We start from the raw sequence: 18,273 nt of genomic DNA on the forward strand, positions 1-18,273 counted from the left end.
GAAAAAAGAACTTCCAGTTTTTCCTAAGAAAGGGACTTATGAAATCCCTAACAGCCAGTTATCTCAAACAACAAAGGGTTGTGATGTTGACATTCTTGATTTGATATTCACAATGGTCAGTCCCATGGACAACTGTTTTTACTGAGATCCCCACCCCCGGACTATTCTAATAATTGATAAAATTTTAAACAGAAAATTATGCTTAGATGTGTATGTATGCTAACTTACAAACATCTATACAGGCTAGTTGTAACCAGATTAAACAAGGTGAAATGGTGAACGAAGGACACTAAATTCCAAAACTGCTGCAGATACAGACCACAGACGACGACTGGATGGAAGGCTTAACGCAGTGGCTATAAATACCTGGTCTGGGGCCCACTCCAGCTGCAGTACACACACACTACATGCATCATGGCTTCTGACGCTCTGTTTGAATTAGGAAACAGACAAGCAAACTCGGGTTAACAATGCAAACCACACAGCATGCGGGGTTATAGTCTCCATTCCTTTGCCATCTTTAACATCAGGAACTGGTGGAGTCAAAGCTGGGGAATGTTTCCGTAGTTTGGACATCAAAAGATTCGTTGGTTGCTTTAACTCTCTCACAATACATAAAGTAATGTGTCAAATTCAACAGGTTTTTAACAGAACTTGGAAAGAAATTAAGTTTACACAGAGAATTCATGGGCACACACGTGAGACAGGTGAAAAAAGGAAGGCCCACAGACAGAATTACATGACACGGACACCTTCCTATGGAGGAAAGGGTAAGTGAACACATGTAACAGTCACTTTCCAAATTCCTTTCTCAGTTGAGACTTATTTTAGAAGAAATACAAACCACACCTGATTATCTACCCTGGCTTAACTTCTTTATCTTTTAATCAGTTTTTAGGAAACATAACAGATACAGCTCCTATTCTGAATTGAAAAGATACTTGGTACAGAGTAGCCACCAAAGAAGCAGTTTCTAGCAAAAATACTTTCACCTACTATGTCCAGAGTTGTGATTTTCATGATACTGAGAAATCAATGTTGCAAACAAATAGAACCTCACCTTATAGAGGTGCCTCATTATTAAACATGACAAACATCAGCACAAGCAATACACATCAGTAACCAAAGGTCACATGGTGAAGAGCCATTTCCTTCTAATCTTTTAAAATTGCTACATCTTCTTCACTATGCCTAAAAACATCTATGGTTTCTATTTTAATCTCTTAAACTTTTTAAATAAAAGGTAATTCCCCAAAGAGAGTAATGGCATTAGTTTAGACAACACTGCTACCGTCAGCTAGTGTTTCTTAAATAAAAGCACCAAAACTATGGGGGAAAAACAGAGAATTCACAAAATGATAATATATTATTCTATTTTATTAATACAGAGTATTATGACTAAGCTGACAAATTACTAACAAAATGTGAAAACTTCTAAGTAGGTATGAAACTCATTCGAGCTTGCCTTGCAGGGAAGATTAAAACTGAATTTGCCCTGGCTGGGTGGCTCAGTTGGCTAGAGCATTGTCCTCTACACCAAAAGGTTCTGGGTGCAATCCCTGGTATGGGTGCATATGAGAGGCAACTGATTGGTGTGTTTCTTTTACATTGATGCCTCTCTCTCTCTCTCTCTCAGTTGGCTGGGCTTCGTTCCAAGCGCCAAGAGGCTGCTGGTTCAATTCCCTGTCGGGGCACATAACAGGGCTGTGGGACTGATCCCCAGGAAGGGACATGCAGGAAAGCGAATCGATGTTCCACACTCACGCCAACGTTTCTCTCTTCTCCCTTCCTCTCTCTCTCTCTCTAAAAAAAAAAAAAAAAAAAAAAAAAAAAATCACTGAACTATTCTTTAAAAAAAAAAAAAATAAGCCCTGGCCAGTTTTGCTCAGTGGTTAGAGCGCTGGCCCGCAGACCGGAGAGTCCCGGGTTCAGTTCCCGCTAAGGGCACCACATACCTCGGTTGTTTGTCGACGGCCCTGGTTGTGGTCCTGTGGGTGGCAACCACTCGATGTGTCTCTCTCACATAGATGTTTCTCTCTCTCTCTTCCTCCATCTCTCCCTCCCGCTCTATCTGAACATAAATGCAAAAATGTCCTCAGGTGATAAAAAAATTAAAAGAAAAAATTAAAACCAATAAAAACATATTCTTGTGTGAGGATCAAAACAAAACAAAGCAAAACAACAAAACTGAGTTTATTCTCTATGTGGTTGTTAAAAATTCTCCCTTTCCTACAAAATACTTAAATCACATTTGGAACTGTAGTTTCTATAAAATCTGAGCTGCAGGGTGGTGGTGGAGCAGACTGTGAGCAAGGCCAGCTTGGAAGCCTTTATCTGCTGCCCACACCCACCCGAGAGGCTCAAGGCTGACCAACTGGGTGCTCTCCAGTAACAACACTGGCAAAATATGGCTGCTTATTTTTAAAGCTCTGATCTTTTTTGTCTTTAGAAGAAAGCGGGTTCCTAAACTTGTAGAGTAAAATACAATATATTTTACCATATTGGAAAACGCAACGTGTGATACTAGTCACTGATGGATAATTATAGCTCAAAACTTTAAAATAACCTAAAGTTAAAAGTCAATTCTCTTCTGCTTCTAGAAAATGCATACCAGAATCACTGTTCTGTAACGGATAGGGAAAAATTACCCATGGATTTCAGCAAAACCATGTCTCTCCATTTTACCCAGAAACTTGGCTTGGACTTTAGCTGAAACAAGCTACGACAATTCAGACTTGGGGGTGCGGGAGGGAGTATTAAGAAGCTTCATTTCCATAGCTCACATACTGCTCTAATTGGCCCAATGACATACTACTGTGACCTCATTAACTGTATAAACCTATTATGTTGATTAATATTCAGTTATGCTTCTTATCGTTGGTTCCTCTGTCTTTGGTGGCAGCACTTTCAGTAGATATAAAAAGGGTCGGTGCCCAGCTGGTGTGGCCCAGTGGCTGAGCACTGACTCATGCATCAGGAGGTGGCTGCTTCGATGCCCAGGTTGCGGGCTTGATCTCCAGTAGGGATCCAGTAGGGGACGTGCAGGAGGGTGCCAATCAATGTCTCTCTCTCATCGATGTTTCTCCCTCTTACTTCCTCTCTCTTTAAAATTAATAAAGGAAAAAAAATGTTTAAATAAAATTAATGGGCTTAAGAAAAGGAAAATAAATTTTCAGGGAAATACTGTTGGACTCAAAGAAGTATCTGCTCACTGTTATAATTTTCTTTAGGAAAAAAGAAAAGATTTTTCAGGAAGTCTACCAAAATGTGCCTAAGCAAGTAACTCCCCAATGTATCCCGCACACAGCAATGGATTGCTGCTTCCCATCTGTTCAAACACTAGGTTTTCTCTGCTGTGCTCAGAGACAGAGGACGTGGTAGGAGGACAGGAACACGTCTGACAGGACGATGAGACTGATTACGAACTAGAAAGGTCCCGACTCTGCTAAAGCTTGAACTTCCCTGGCTCACCCACCAATAACAAGAGTTATAATTCAAGAGCCCGGCCACTGCAAATACCTGCATCCTGTACGGATTTTTGAAGGGCTTCTGCTAATTCTTGGTCTGCAATCTCCTCTGGCCGCACCTCCTCCCGCCCGGCCCCATATGCCAACCGGGCACACTCTGGTAACTCTCCCTCAGGGAGGAAGGTGGTCTGTGAGCCTGTGGTGCCGATCACGAGTACATTTTTCTTGAGGTCAATGGAACACTTAGGAGGAAGAAACCAAAAACTGATGATAGCAGATAAAACACCACGTGGAAAAATTATGATCCTGAATTTAAAACTCCATTCACAAAGAGCAACAATGACAGAGACAGAGATGGTTCAAAACAAATCTGCCTAAAAGTATTTAAACTTTAACCTAGGTGACACTGTTAATTTAGAATTTGTTTATTATTTAAAGTTTATAACAGAATAATCTCTATAGAATATAGTTCACATTTATTTGTCTAACAATGTATGTTCATTTTAAAAATTTAAATGTAATACACATTCATTTTGCAAAATTTGGAGAAATGCCAGACATAGTCACTAGCTCCACCTTTTACAAACATGTAAGTGACTTTTTCCTTATAAAACTGGGACATACCGCTTATACAGTTGTACATCTTGCTTTTCGTTTTCTGTGTAAATATAGCTTACATTTAAACTCTGGACTGATGGTCTCATACATGGTACAAAGGCAAGGCAGTCTCTACAAAACTAGCCTTTATTTCACACTTTTCTGTGTATTTTTATAATTAATATAGGACAGTTACACATGTATATGCTTTATATCTATCAAGTTGGAGACACCTGGTCTACACTGTGACCAAAATAAATAAATAAATAAGGAAACATAGTGACAATAAAATAGGTTTATTTACACATGCATTCACTCATTCCTTCTACTTAAAATTCTACACATTGATTAGAATATCAATGCAATATTATAGAAATTTAATATTAAAAAATCTTAAAGAGTATTAGTAACATAAAAATATTGGTTAGGGTCATAAAAATACTGGCTAGACATGAAACCTTGTTGTGAACAATTCCACTACCCAGTGGACATTAATTGCTTATTCAATGGAGTTGTTTCTTTTTAAACAAATAATTAGGCTTTGGAGTAGAAATATAAACATCAGTGCAAGTGAATATAGTTATAAATCATTCTCCCTGTACTAATAAACATTTCATTCCCAACATCTTACGTACATCTTCTTAATCATGAAGCTCTTCTTCCCAAGGATTGTTTGACCAGCTACTAAAGACTTACTAAGCTCACACTTGCATAAAATCATCACTGGGTTATCCACACTTCCCTACAAACCCATAGGAAAATTACTTAAGTTCTAATCAGAAACTAAAAAATTACACAAAGGAACCACTGCCAATTTTAATTTCAAAACAGATGGCAAGATGTAAGATTCAGAGAGATTTCACAAAACATTCTGTTTCTACTGACATATAATTTCAAACCTTGTATGACATCATCATCAATTAAGGACCTTTCCAGGTTTGAAGAGTCATGCTTCTTAGTCTCCAGTATACAGAGCCAAGAGAAATGATGCAATAATAACCACATAGCATACAAAAAAACCAATGCAAACAGCAAGTGAAGCTCTTAATTACCTGATGTCGTTTCAGCATGTCCAGCCCCAGAAGCATGTCCATGGGCTGTTCCTCGAGTATAGAGAAGGAACACGCCAGGAAATCTCCTTCAATCTGAACCTGAGCTAAAACATGCAGAAGAGAAGAGGTTACTGATTTTTACTCAAAAGCCCAATGCAAACATTGGAAATCTTTCATTCTGTGCCTTGTTTCTCAAAATCAGTCAAAAGCAAAGCAAAGCATGCAAAAAGGGAAACATAAAAAGAAAATCCTGTAAGACTAATAATCAGTTTAAAAGCCAATAAAGGCACTAGCTGGTAAAGTGGATTATAAACAAAAAAGACCAATCCCTCCAATAAACCACTCACTTCCTATATACTTACAAAAGGTTTTCGAAAAGCAAAATAAAATCTGTACTTTAAACCTTTCAAATTAGCCTCCAAAGAGTAAACGGTTTATTACTGCTTGTGATAATGAAGTTTCTATTTGCCAAACCAGAGACCACACCAAGGCCTGTGTTTGCCTGGAGCCTCCTGCCTTAACTTTTTCATCAATTACTCCCTTTACTTAATATGTACAATTTAAAATTTTACTTTGCTATTATTAAGTATATCTTATAAATAGGAGTATATGAAGCATATGTACAGCATAAAGCTTAATAAAACGAACACCGACGCATCTCTTGCCCAAGTTAAGAAACAGAAAACTAAGAAGTCTACACGTCCTACTGATCACAGCTTCTTTGCTTCCTCTCACCCTCCCAAACTAGCCTGGGTTTTATGTTAACTACTCCCAGAATTTCTTATAGTTTTCACCAGCTTTGTATGAATTCCAAGCAACATATTGTTGTTTCGTGTTTTTGAACTACGACGTACTCTTTTACTCAGAACTATTTTGAGATACTTTCTCCCTGTAGATGTACGTGCCTGTGTCTTACGCTCTCCACACCCCTCAGAGCATGTACCGTCTAACACACCAGAGTTGACGTAGCCATTCCACAGCTATGGGACTTGCTCGGTTACTTCCAGTTTCTGCTGTCACAGCAATGCAAACATGAATACTTCTGCACCTGTCTCCTGGTGTGCCAAGAATTCGCTAAGGGATATTCTAAGAAGTGGAATTACAGGGTCCCAGGGGACATTAGGCTCAACTTTGCTGGGTAATGCTGAGTGGTTTTCTAAAATGTTACCAGCAGTGCATGAAAGCCCACTGCTCCACATCCTCACCAACTCTCAATACGGTCAGATTTAAAAATCCTGCTAATCTAAGTAATTTTGTATTTCCTTGAATAATAGGTTAGGCGACTTTTTATATACTTATTAACCATTTGGGTTTCCTCTGAAAGTACTTATGTAATTTTTTATATTGTCTTTCTTACCAAGTTGAAGGACACACACACACACAAAATATGTGTATATTCTGAATATGAATCCTTTATTAGTTATACGTATTAATAAAATTCTTTCCTAGCTTGTGTTTGTTCACTTTTATATGATGTCTTTTGATGAAAGGTTCTTAACCTTAATGTGGCTGAATTTATCAAATAATTTCCTTCCTATCTTGAAAGAACCCCTTCCCTATGCAAGATATCCTCCTATGTTTTCTTCTAAAAGCTTTGACTCTGCCTTCGCATCTAGGTCCTTTTTTTCCCTTCAAATTCTCACCTGAAGATATGCTTAGGGAGAGAGAGAGAGACATTGATCAGCTGCCTTCTGTGCGTGCCCCGACCAGGGATCAAGCCTGACACCCGGGCATATGCCCGGTCAGGAACTGAACTGGCAATCATTCGGTGCACAGAATGATGTTCAACCAACTGAGCCACCTTGTTGGGTGTATCTAGGTCTTCAATCAACCTTGAATTGACTTGTGTGTGTGACGTAAAGAGCCCATAAAATTTAAAATTAGCACATCAAAATTAGTGTGCGCACGCGCGCACACACACTCATACAACCTATTGGGATTTGGACAGTATTAACAAGGACTCTGTTGATAAATGTGGGAGAATTACCATCTTCAACAGATTGAGCCTTTCTATCCATGGCACAGCTCTCCTATTGTTAAAAGGGTTTCTTCATGCTGACCAGAGCCAAAGTTGCAAAATAGTACTTGTCCGTTTACAAGGAAGGACACAAGGGACTGGTATTACTTTGTCTCTTTCTAGTATCTTTTCACTTAAAACCATGAAAAATCTAAGACCTCAGACTCTGAAGCAACCAATCTGTGATATGCCTACTCAATTTGAGTCCTACTGTGTGAAGGAAAGCATACAAGAGTAAGGTATTTAAACAGTCCTATTCTATACAAATTAGTAAAAGAAAATAAGAAGATGCTAGTAACTAGACACATATATTAAAAAGGAAGTATAAAAGAAAGACTAGGTAGAAAAAACTTTACTGCCAATGAAAGAAAAGGAAACCGCTTCATCTGAAAATTACAGAAGTAAAAACTAATACGACTTGATTGCACAAGGACACTGAGATGAATATTCACTCTGTGCTGGAGAAACCAGACTGGTACCAGTTAGCAGTATCAAACAGTCTTAAAGTATCCATAACCTTTAATTCAGTACTTATAGAAATCTTAATTATCCTCACCGAGGACATTTTTTTTTCCATTTTTTTGTACAGAGAGAGTGGGAAGGAGAGAGAGGAAGGGAGAGAGAGAGAGAAACATCGACGTGAAGGGACACATGGAGTGGCTGCCACCCGCACGACCAACCAGGGCCGGGGACAAACTGCAACCGAAGTACGTGCCCTTAGCGGAAACCGAACCCGGGTCTCTCCGGACCGCAGGCCGACGCTCTAACCGCTGAGCCAAACTGGCCAGGGCTAGAAAAAAAAATCAGTGCATACAAAACTACACAAAAATCCAGTGCCAAGTTACAATGACAAAATACTGGGGGGAAAAATATATCCCAAAAATTGACCACTAAACCTATACAACAGACTGTTGCTCATTTACTTAAATGATGCTTATGAAATTCATAGTAACGTTATGGATGTTAATTTTTCTTAAAGCAGAATATACAATTCTATACGTCATATGACCACCTTAAACAACAACAACAAAAACCACATGGAACCAAGGCCAAAAAGAGGCATGTCCAAATGCTATTATTAATGGTTGATTCTCACCTAAAAGGACTTAAGGTATTTTAGCTTTGTTTTACATTTTTATACTTTTAAATTCTCTACAATGAGCATAAAATCACTAAGGCCAAAAAATAATGAAAGAGACAAGTGAAATACAATTGTGGAAACAGGAAGCAGATGACGGTAAGGAAAACTAAGAAGCAACCCAATTAACATCACAGAACTTCCCAGAGGCTGAAAAACTGCTTGAAACAAGTACCTCTGAAAACAGGGGTAGAGGTGGGTCCAAAGCAGAAAGTCTATGGTTGAAGGTCTATGCAGTCAGTTAGATCTTGGGGCTCCTCTCCTGCACTCTGCTCAGCCAGGTGAGTACCTCCCTCTACCTCAACAGCAGGCTGAAAGGGTTTTTTTCTCAAGAGAGTGAAACAGAGGCTCTTGTAATAGAGGTGGACATGGAGAAAGACACGGACACAACACAAGCACCTAACGAAAACCAAGGGGATTAAGTGAAAGCTTACTGAGACTTAACTTCCAGATCACCCACAACCGCCATGGCTGCCCACCCGAGTAATCTTCCAAATAGCCTTTTGGTGTTCCTCTCTTCAACATGAGCAGATGCCAAGGATCACCAGACATTTGAGAAAACCATCTAACACGAAAGACAAAAAAATACAAAACATAACAGAAAGGTTGGAAGGCAAAGTTGAGGAAATCTCACCAAACCCTCCCCCCCAAGAACACAATGAAAGAAAAAAAGCAACCTACAGGACAAGTCCAGTATAGGAGATCACATCCTCCCTGAATAACAGACACCTGAGACGGGGGAACTCATTCTCAGGATCATTTTCCACATTGAAAGGCACCCACGCACTGGATGGAAAAAGAGCTACACCCAAGTACATCACTGTGAAATTTCAAAACACTGAGGTCAGAGTAAAGATTCTACAACCTTCAGAAATGGAAATTTTCCCATAAAAGATCAAGAATCAGAATAGCAGCCAGCTTTTCACAGCAATACTGTTAATAATTGTGAAGAAAAATGATTTCAAACTTAGCCAGATTGGCAGAATGTAGGGGAAAAAAAGACATGTTCTAATATTTAAGGATTCAATTTACTACCATGCACTTTTTCTCAGGAAGTTCCTGGAAGATGTGCTCTAATCAACTGAGGAGCAAAATAAAAAGAGGAAGACACGGGATTCATGTAGTCTGACATTAGACCAAGGAAAAGACACTCCAGGACCCGGTCAAGGGAGAGTCCAAAACTGCAGCTACAAATGAAGCAACTCTAACAGCCAGGCTCTGGAGAAGCATCTTCATGGGATGAAATGTAGCAAGGAGAGTTACACAACCAGGTACGTGTTTGGGATGAGTGACACACAAAAAAACCCAATGACAACAACAACAACAACAACAAAACAACAACAACAACAACAACGACAATTATTAATTCCAAGAAGAGGAAAAGCAATTATTTTCAATTAGATGGCTATGCTCTCAATAGTATTTATACAGTTATATCAGTAAACAGCACTATAAACATGCTATTTAGAAAGTGGAGGCAAGCACCAATAGAAATCTGCTAAAATAGTGGAAAGGAATTATTTATAAGGAGCAGAAAAACAGAAGTACATAGGGGACTGATGATTTTTGCCACCAGCGAAAACATGCATATAGGTATGACTTTAATAGAGAGTTTAAATTTTTAGGGTTAAGGCTTGTTGGATCAGACGTACCTGTCCAAGAGAAAAAATTTTAAATCCACTACCCTACAAAGACTCCCAGTGCCTTTCGCTCACCTAGATGTACCCTTCCAATAATCTTCTGGGTGCCCACTCCTTTGGCGATCCCTGCCCACCGACGATCCACCAGCCTCATTATATTACACCTTTCTGCACAAGCTTGGCTCATAATAGTCATCTGGGCACCTGGAGGTGGAGGGAAATATCAGATAATAAAGACAAAACCCACATTTAAGGTAAGATTGAAAGTGCAGCACTAAGAACAGGGCAGAAAGCAAGTACAGGCTTTTGTCTGTGCAACATTGTTCCTACCTAGGGTTTACTGCCACACTTAGTTTAACTTTCAGTTCCACAGTGGAATCTGAAGCTGTGTCGATACCTGACATCGAGGGTAAGAATATTTTGTTTAAATGTAGTAATTAAATGATTATTTAAAAACTTTCCCAACGGGAAGCAAAACTACCTGGAAAAAACTTTCAAAAAGTCAAACTGTCTATAGATAGAAATGCTAAGTACTACTTTACCTTCTGATCCGTTTTCACAGAGTATCCCTAAACATCTCACCAGGTTATTTTTACTCCAAACTTTAGGACACTCTAATTTACCAGTTAAAAAATACATCATACAGTCTCTTAAAAAAAACTGGAAGTGAACTCCCTGTCTGCTCCAACAGTCAGACTCTTCCCTCCCGGGAAGCGGGCGGTGCGGGCTCTCCTCTCGCCGTGACGGGTACTCCGCCACAGCTGGAGATGGCTGTGGGAAGACAACCCCTCCAGTCTTGACCTACAATGCTCATCTCTCCCAGACTCATTCACACTCCTGTGTGTCGGACATGTCTATCGCAAAGCCAAGAAGGTATACACTTTCTTCCCAAATAATTCTCACTTTGGATTTCTCTTCCTGCCAATGGAATTATTTTCTTGCAATTATAAAACTTAGGCATTGTTTACTTTTGACCCCACTCTCTTAGCCTTCTCCCCACTCTCAAACTCTGGTCCAATCCTGTTAATAAGTTCTATACAATTTCTGCTCTTTCTGATCCTCCTTCCAACCACAGCAACCAGCCTAGCACACACTCTATTCCCCTTGCTAATGGACAACTTCTCTGCTTTCCAAACCACTCTGTGGAAATATAATTTAAAACAAGGAACTAGTTCTGACCCATAGTGGCATAGAATTCTCCAGATCTGACACTGTCTCTGTCTTCCTAAAAAATCTCCTTCTTCAGATCACGTATTCATCTGCTCAAAGATCCTCAATGGCTCCTACTCTTTATAAGACCAGCTGCAAACCACCCACATCACCACAGCTTCAGACCCCACCTCATCTGGGCCACGCTATTTCCAGCTGCTATAGAACGAATGTTTGTATCCCTCCAAAATTCATGTTGAAACCTAGTTCCCAACGCGATATTAAGATGTAGGGCCTTTGGGAGATGATTAGGTCATTAGAGTGGAGTCCTCGTGAAAGGGGTCGGTGTCCCTAAAGAGACCCCAGAGAACTCCCTCACCACTTCCACCATGTGAGGACCTAGGGAGAAGACTGCCATCTATGGACCAGGAATCAGGTGGTCACCAGACACAAATCTTCCAGCGTCTTGATCTTGGACTTCCCAGCTTCAACTATGAGAAATAAATCTCTGTTGTTTATAAGCCACCCAGCTCGTGGTGTTCTGCTACGGCAGCCCAGACAGTCCCAGACACAGCCTCATATTCCAAATGCTCTAAACCCTCCACTTTACCAGGAGGAGTGTGTCCCCTTTGCCTCTTACTCACTTTGACCCTCCCGTAGAGTACCCCGCTCCCTGCTTCCACTTTCTCTAATTCCTCTTATGCATTAAGGCCCAGCTCAAGGTCCACCTCCTCCCCAAATGACTGTCCTTTCCCAGCGATGTCTCCTCAAATTCAGTCCCAACATTTCCTGTTCGTATTACTCATCAGGCACCTTGTTTTATGAGCACTGGAAGGTCTTGGAATTTAAGGAAGGTTAGATTCAAGAGGCCCATAAATAATGAAGAAGGGAATCTGGGAAGGCAATTTTCTTTTTTCTTCCCCCCTCCCTACTTTACTCCACAAAAGCTAGTTACTAATGTGCAGGAAGCAACCCAGGATGAGAAGGGTCCCTTTCACCGCTCTCCTGTCTCTTCTCAGGTCTCAGCTCCAAGCCCCACTTCTCTGCCTGTGAAGACAGCTCAGTTCAAATGCCCTCTCTTTTTTCTTTGTTCAGATAGAGTGGGAGGGAGAGAGGAAGAGAGAGAGAGAAACATCGACGTGAAAGGGACACATCGAGTGGTTGCCACCCGCACAACCCAACCAGGGCCGGGGACAAACTGCAACCAAGGTACATGCCCTTAGCAGGAACTGAACCCAGGTCTCTCTGAACCACTGAACCGCAGGCCAATGCTCTAACTGCTGAGCCAAACCGGCCAGGGCAAATGCCCTCTCTTTTAAAGCCACACGAGCATCCCAGTCAGAGAATGTGGTTTCTATGTTTACCCAATACGCATATGATTTTTGCACAGTGGTTAAGAGTTCGGCATCAAGCAGACCAGGCTGAATCCAAAATCTATTTCTGGGGAACTCTGTATATCTGGAAGAGTGACTTCCCCTCTCTGTGTCTAAGTTTCCTCACCTATAAAATAGAGACAATAGTAGAACACAGTTGATGGGGGATACACTGAGGATTAAGTAAAAGTGAGTAAGATGATATATATTAAGCACCTTAGTTAATTTAGCATGAATTAGCACAGTGCTTGGCACACGGTAAGGGCTCAATAAACACTGAGTGTTATATTAGGGTCTCCTATGTATTTGTCTAATTCACTCACAGGAGTCCTCTGGAGCACCAGTTAGTAAGTTTTACCCCCAAGCACTCGGCACAAGGCCCTGCGCACAACACTGAACAGACATTTAAAAAACGGAATTATCAGCAGTTTACTTTTCCCAGGAATATATGCATCTTAAAACAAACTTACCAATAGTGAAACCTAGCACGTGCTCAAGTATTTGTGGATGAACAAATGGAAGAAAACTTAACTTGAGTAGCTTTTTCTACTGTAGGGAGTCATACCCAGAATTAAGACATGAGACCACGGTCACACCCACATGGTGCTACCCGTGTGTGGTCTTACTAAAAAGCAGAGTCATTACTGAGAGATAAGGTGACAGTTAGTACAAGGACTATCTGAATCCTCAAGCTCAAAACTCCCTGCCTCCTTGCCTGGTTGTTGTTCTTTCAGGGCAAGAACCCTGCCCTGTATCCTACACTCACTGCTCCTGGCAAAGTGATGGCACACAGACCAGGCAGAAACACTGGTTTCACCCACGCTGCACACAGCTCCTTCTTACCGCCCCTTCTAAACCCAACGACTCCTCAATTCCTTAGAGGTATCCTAGGAATTCAGGATGCCAAATAAGGGAAGCAGGAAGATAAAGGAGAAACCGCAAATACAAAACTGGTGAAGAAATGATTCAAGAAACAAACCTATCACATGTAAGAAAAGATCAGCAAGTGAAACAGTAACCCCAGGTTTGCTGGTTAGCCAGCCAAAGAACAAATGCCATCTTTAACGAACACCAGGGTCTCCCCTCCAACCTACGTCAGGTCAGAATGTTGGATGGAGAGACAAAGATACAAAAGAGAAAGACGTCACCTGAGTCAACAAAGGCTTTCACAGGATGTCCATTCACTTTGCAGTTAATATAAAGCATCACTACTTGGCCAAAACTTTCCGGGGCCTCTTCCATAGCTATCGTCATGTTTTCCTCAATGTTCTGTTGCCTGTAATAAACCAAAACCAGGTACTTTTAACTAAAAGCATTACTTCCATGAAGAGGGATCTGTTTCAAGGTCACAACATTACAAACAGATTTGTACATATCTTTTGACCCAACTATAGCAGCTGACTCACTGAAATGGAGATTGGGGCGCTACCCTGCAGTCTGTGATTTAGTAGGAGGCAGTGAGCTACACAGTTAGCAGAAGATTAAAGGTATACAAATTACCCTCATGTAAAATGACTATGTTTGTTTCCTTTATAAGCTCAGAAACAGAAAAAGAAACTTCTGGAGAGTAAGGGTCATAACCCTTTTTATCCTGTAGAATGTTAGAATTTCGTGACTGCTCCTATTTTAAGTGAGGATTTACTGGTTATCTGGGTACATGTCCTATGTCCAGTGCATAGCAAATTGTCTGCAAATATAACATGCAGATGTCTTGACTGCTTGTGTTGCATCTGCTGCTTGATCTCTAAGACAGGGTCTTCTAATCTGTGAAATGAGGATGATTCCCATTATAGGACTGCTGAGAGGTAGAAAGATCATTATACAATGCCAACATAAGAGCAGATGTTCAGAAACACTAAAAAGAAGTCCTTCTACCTACCCAGCTACCACTCAGCAAACTACACACACACATGAATTATTGTTCACCTGGTCATCAAATAATTTCTTCAAAAACTGAACATCCTAATTCTTACACAGGAAAAGCATAAAAAAGGGAGTTCCAACTGACTCTAGCATCTCAGGTCTCCATTCTCAACTTGCTTAAAAAAAAACAAAACAAACCCAAATATGACCAGAATTAATGGAAACAAGGCCATGGTTTAGGCCACTTACCTGAAGGCTGAGACAGTAACAAAACAAGGTCCAAGGTTTGGATAAATTACACCAAAAACCAGGGGTTAGAAAACTATAGCCCACTGTTTGTGTAAATAAGCTTTTATGGGAACATAGCCCGTCATTCATTTATATACTGGTATTAAATCTGGCTGTATTGTACCACCCTGGCAGAAGTGAGTGCCAGCCATAGAGACAGTGTGGCCTGCAAAGCCTAAGCTATTTTTTTTTTTAAAGCCTAAAATATTTACTAGTTGGTCCTTAATGGAAAAAGATTGCTGACCCCTGCTCTAAACTGTCCTTTTTGGTCTGGCTGGTGTGGCTCAGTAGTTGAGCATTGACCCATGCACCAAGAGGTCGCCGGTTCGATTCCCAATCAGGGCACATGCCCAGACTGCGGACCCAATCCCCAGTGAGGGGCATGCAGGAGGCGGTCAATCGATATTTTCTCTCATCGATGTTTCTCTCTCTTCCTCCCTCTCTCTAAAATCAATAAAGGAAAATAATAATAATAATAAACTGTCCGTTCTATAGTGATACTCTAGCTCAAATGAACTGACGGTTTTATCAGCCATTTTGTATTAAAATATTAAGCTTCTCAGAAAATCAAAGGCACACTTTTTTAACTTAGGCAAACGTGTGAGCTATTATATCTCAGTGTACACATTCCCAGTGCAGTCACTGGGAATACCAAATAAAACTTTAACAGACATTTGATAATCACACAGCTTTTCCCTTTGCACATTATTAAGTTTAGAAATAATCTGAAATTAGTCGTGCACTATGCACTCCTGATATTGCAATGACTCCAACCAAGGTTAAGTTACAGCAAAAATCTTCTGAGATAACACCAGTTACTCTGGCTGTTCTGGGCTCTGTACATAGAGTCTCTTTAGAGGTACTAGATTTTCTCCTTGGAAGGAATGTATGTGTTACCCCATTTCCTTTACCTTACCCTGGGTGCAGGGATATGCCTCATTTCATTTCTGCTCTTCCACTAGTTCAGTGCCATGGTTTGGCCATGATGCCTCACCACACTCCCTCCCACGCCTCCTGCTTTCTGGGTTGTGATTATTCTTGAGAATTATGTAAGATTCCCTTATAGTTATAAAGCAGTCTAGTTCAGAGAATACAAGCTTGTTCCTGTTTCTCTGGGTAGATTTAACTAGTGAGATGTTTCTCAAAGATATTCATTAATTCTGATAACATTTCTGATACAATTAATGGGAACATTTAACAAGAACACAAGTGAATGGCTTAGGGCTGTCAAGTGATTCTGGTGTCCAATTTACATTTCTTTGATTTCAAATGCAGTCAGAGAAATAGGAAAGAAAACTATTACTTAACTTCCAAGTCGGCAGTAAAATATAACGACCAACTTTGGCTTCATGTAAGCAGCCAAAGATGATGACAAAGCCCCTATAAAAGTAGTATTGGTACAGTTATGGTCTTCTTTATAATAAAACCATCACAATAAACCACAAAAACTGAACGAGGGTGGTGGTGTTGAGGGGTAGCAGCTGTTTTTTTTTATTCAAAGGGACTGACTGAGCAACATCTGGCTTGACTAGTAATGTGACCAAGGTGGCATCAGCATCACTGTACCTGCTTAGGCCCCATTCCTTAAGATCTGAATTCATCATATTTGGGAGTGGAGCCCAAGTATCTGCATTTTTAAAAGCTTCATAAGGTGGTTTTAAAGTAGCCTCAGGTGAGAACCACAGCACTGGAGAACTGGAGCTGGAAATGTTGTCTGGCAGGCAGTTTACCCAGAGGCCAGAACAAGAATTGCGGAAGGAAAAAGACTTAGGACTACAAGATTTCATTTGTACAGAGCTCTCTCTCCTCATCCATCACGTTCAAGCCCAGGCTTTAGTCAGGGCTCACATAGTATGTCCAAGGAGAGGTTCCAACTAGCCTGTATAGCCAGCCTAGCAGTCTCACCAAATTGGAGGCTTCTGCTTAGTCCTGGGGTCATCCACCTGCAGTTGTTTTAATGACACTGTGGGCTAGTCAGGGTGTCTTTACTATCTTAAGTGCAAAACAAGGAATCTACCTCAAAGCAGATGCCTGACTAATACAAGGCAGCCTGTAGTTTGGGAAGTTTCCATTCTCTAACTCTTGCTGTTTAGGCGAAGGCATCATTACCTTATATCTTCTTCTATTTTTGCCTGAGCTTCAAGATCAAAAGGGTCAGCAGAAAAGAGACGAATCCTTTCTTGCTCTCTCCGGGCTCGGTCCTGCTGCTGCTCCACCAGGACCCTAGAAAATTTCTCTACAAAAGGAGGGAAAATCTTAAGTACCACTACATTTTCATTCCTTATTAGTACTTTTCCACATCAGATAAGTTCTCAAAATATAACTATAAAAGATGCAGAAAAGTTTCCTAGAAATTAATTTTCTTCATTTCATACTCCTTTCCCCCCCATTTTATTGAATTTATTGGGGTGACAATGGTTAACAAAATTATACAGATTTCAGGTGCAGCACTCTACAACAAGATGCCTAAAAATTAAGTGAGCAATTACATTTACTTTCTATTCTCTGAGGCAAGACTACCTCTTCACCTAAATTGAGTATAAAGAAATAAAGTATCTGGAAAATCATTTAGTCTTATAAGAAGTCACCCACCACACTGTTTCTACTCAGACATAACACAATTTCTCAATGTCAATCTGGGAATGATATCTGCGCGGCAGGTCAAGGACCCCACTCGTCCCCTCCCCACTGCTCTTATAATTCTACTGTCTGGAAATAAAACAGAACACTACAAACCCCTCTTCCTCTTCTAGTTTCGTTTCCTTTCTAACACTCTGCCTTAAAGCACAAATAAAATGCAAACTACTGTTAGCCTATCTACATTACTTGATGGGTAATAGGCAGGAAAATTAGTAAAGAGGAAAGATTGCTTGCTATATGTTAGACAAATCACCTTTATTTTGCTGTTTCTTAAATGGGGGTGCATTTAAATATGTAAACTTAAATGTGCCATCGTCATGGTCTTTGATAATTAAATATGCTGCATGAGAAATGAAAGAAATCAAGATAATGGTCATGTGCAAAAATATACATAATATACATGGATTTAAAAACATTAAGTTGAGTGAAAGAAGCCTACCATGACAGGGCATACTGTATGATTCTATTTACATGAAGATCAAAAATAGGCAAAACTAACTTATAATGATTATCAGAAGAACAATGGTAGCCTATAAGGGGAGGAAACTAATGGAAGAGAACCTGATATAACTTTCTGGAAAGAGTGAAAGGGGGAGAGAGAGGGAGGAATGGAGAGAGAGAAAGAAATATTGATGTGAGAGAAACACATTAATTGGTTGCCTCCCACACAACCCCAACCAGGGCTGGGGATCGAACCTGCAACCCAGGTATGTGCCCTTGACCAGGAATCGAACTCACGACCCTTTGGTCCAAGGGCTGACACCCTAACCACTGAGCCAAATTGGTCAGGGCTAAATATTCTAGGTATTTACTGGGGTGGTGGATACATGAGTTAGCCAAAACTCCATGAACTGTATACCTAAAATCTGTACATTTCTCTATAGTAAAAATTACTTCAATTTGCAAAATGGTTGTTGAGAAATGCCTTAAGTACCCGTTATGTTTTAAAACTTAATCAGTACAGTTTTATAAACCTGAGGAAAACTGGAGAAATTTACAAAGAAAACTTTACTTATAAAGCTGACTAACAATTAATGTTTTGTTAAATG

At 40.3% G+C, this 18,273-nt stretch overlaps 1 protein-coding gene across 13 annotated transcripts in view; it reads right to left on the reverse strand.

Annotated features, from left to right (window-relative positions):
* Positions 1-18,273, reverse strand: part of DDI2 (DNA damage inducible 1 homolog 2) — a 43,670-nt gene that overhangs the window by 10,018 nt on the left and 15,379 nt on the right. For 5 of the 13 annotated variants that reach the window (XM_036255300.1, XM_036255302.1, XM_036255301.1 and 2 more), the window contains 5 exons: positions 16,694-16,820; positions 13,582-13,709; positions 9,987-10,115; positions 5,117-5,220; positions 3,520-3,709 (listed from right to left, as the gene is read on the reverse strand). In XM_036255300.1, coding sequence (XP_036111193.1) covers positions 3,520-3,709; positions 5,117-5,220; positions 9,987-10,115; positions 13,582-13,709; positions 16,694-16,820 — 678 coding nt within the window. The other 8 variants (XM_036255312.1, XM_036255303.1, XM_036255304.1 and 5 more) reach the window with 8 other exon arrangements.

This window comes from Molossus molossus, unplaced genomic scaffold (genome assembly GCF_014108415.1).
Source record: "Molossus molossus isolate mMolMol1 unplaced genomic scaffold, mMolMol1.p scaffold_m16_p_12, whole genome shotgun sequence".
NCBI lineage: Eukaryota > Metazoa > Chordata > Mammalia > Chiroptera > Molossidae > Molossus > Molossus molossus.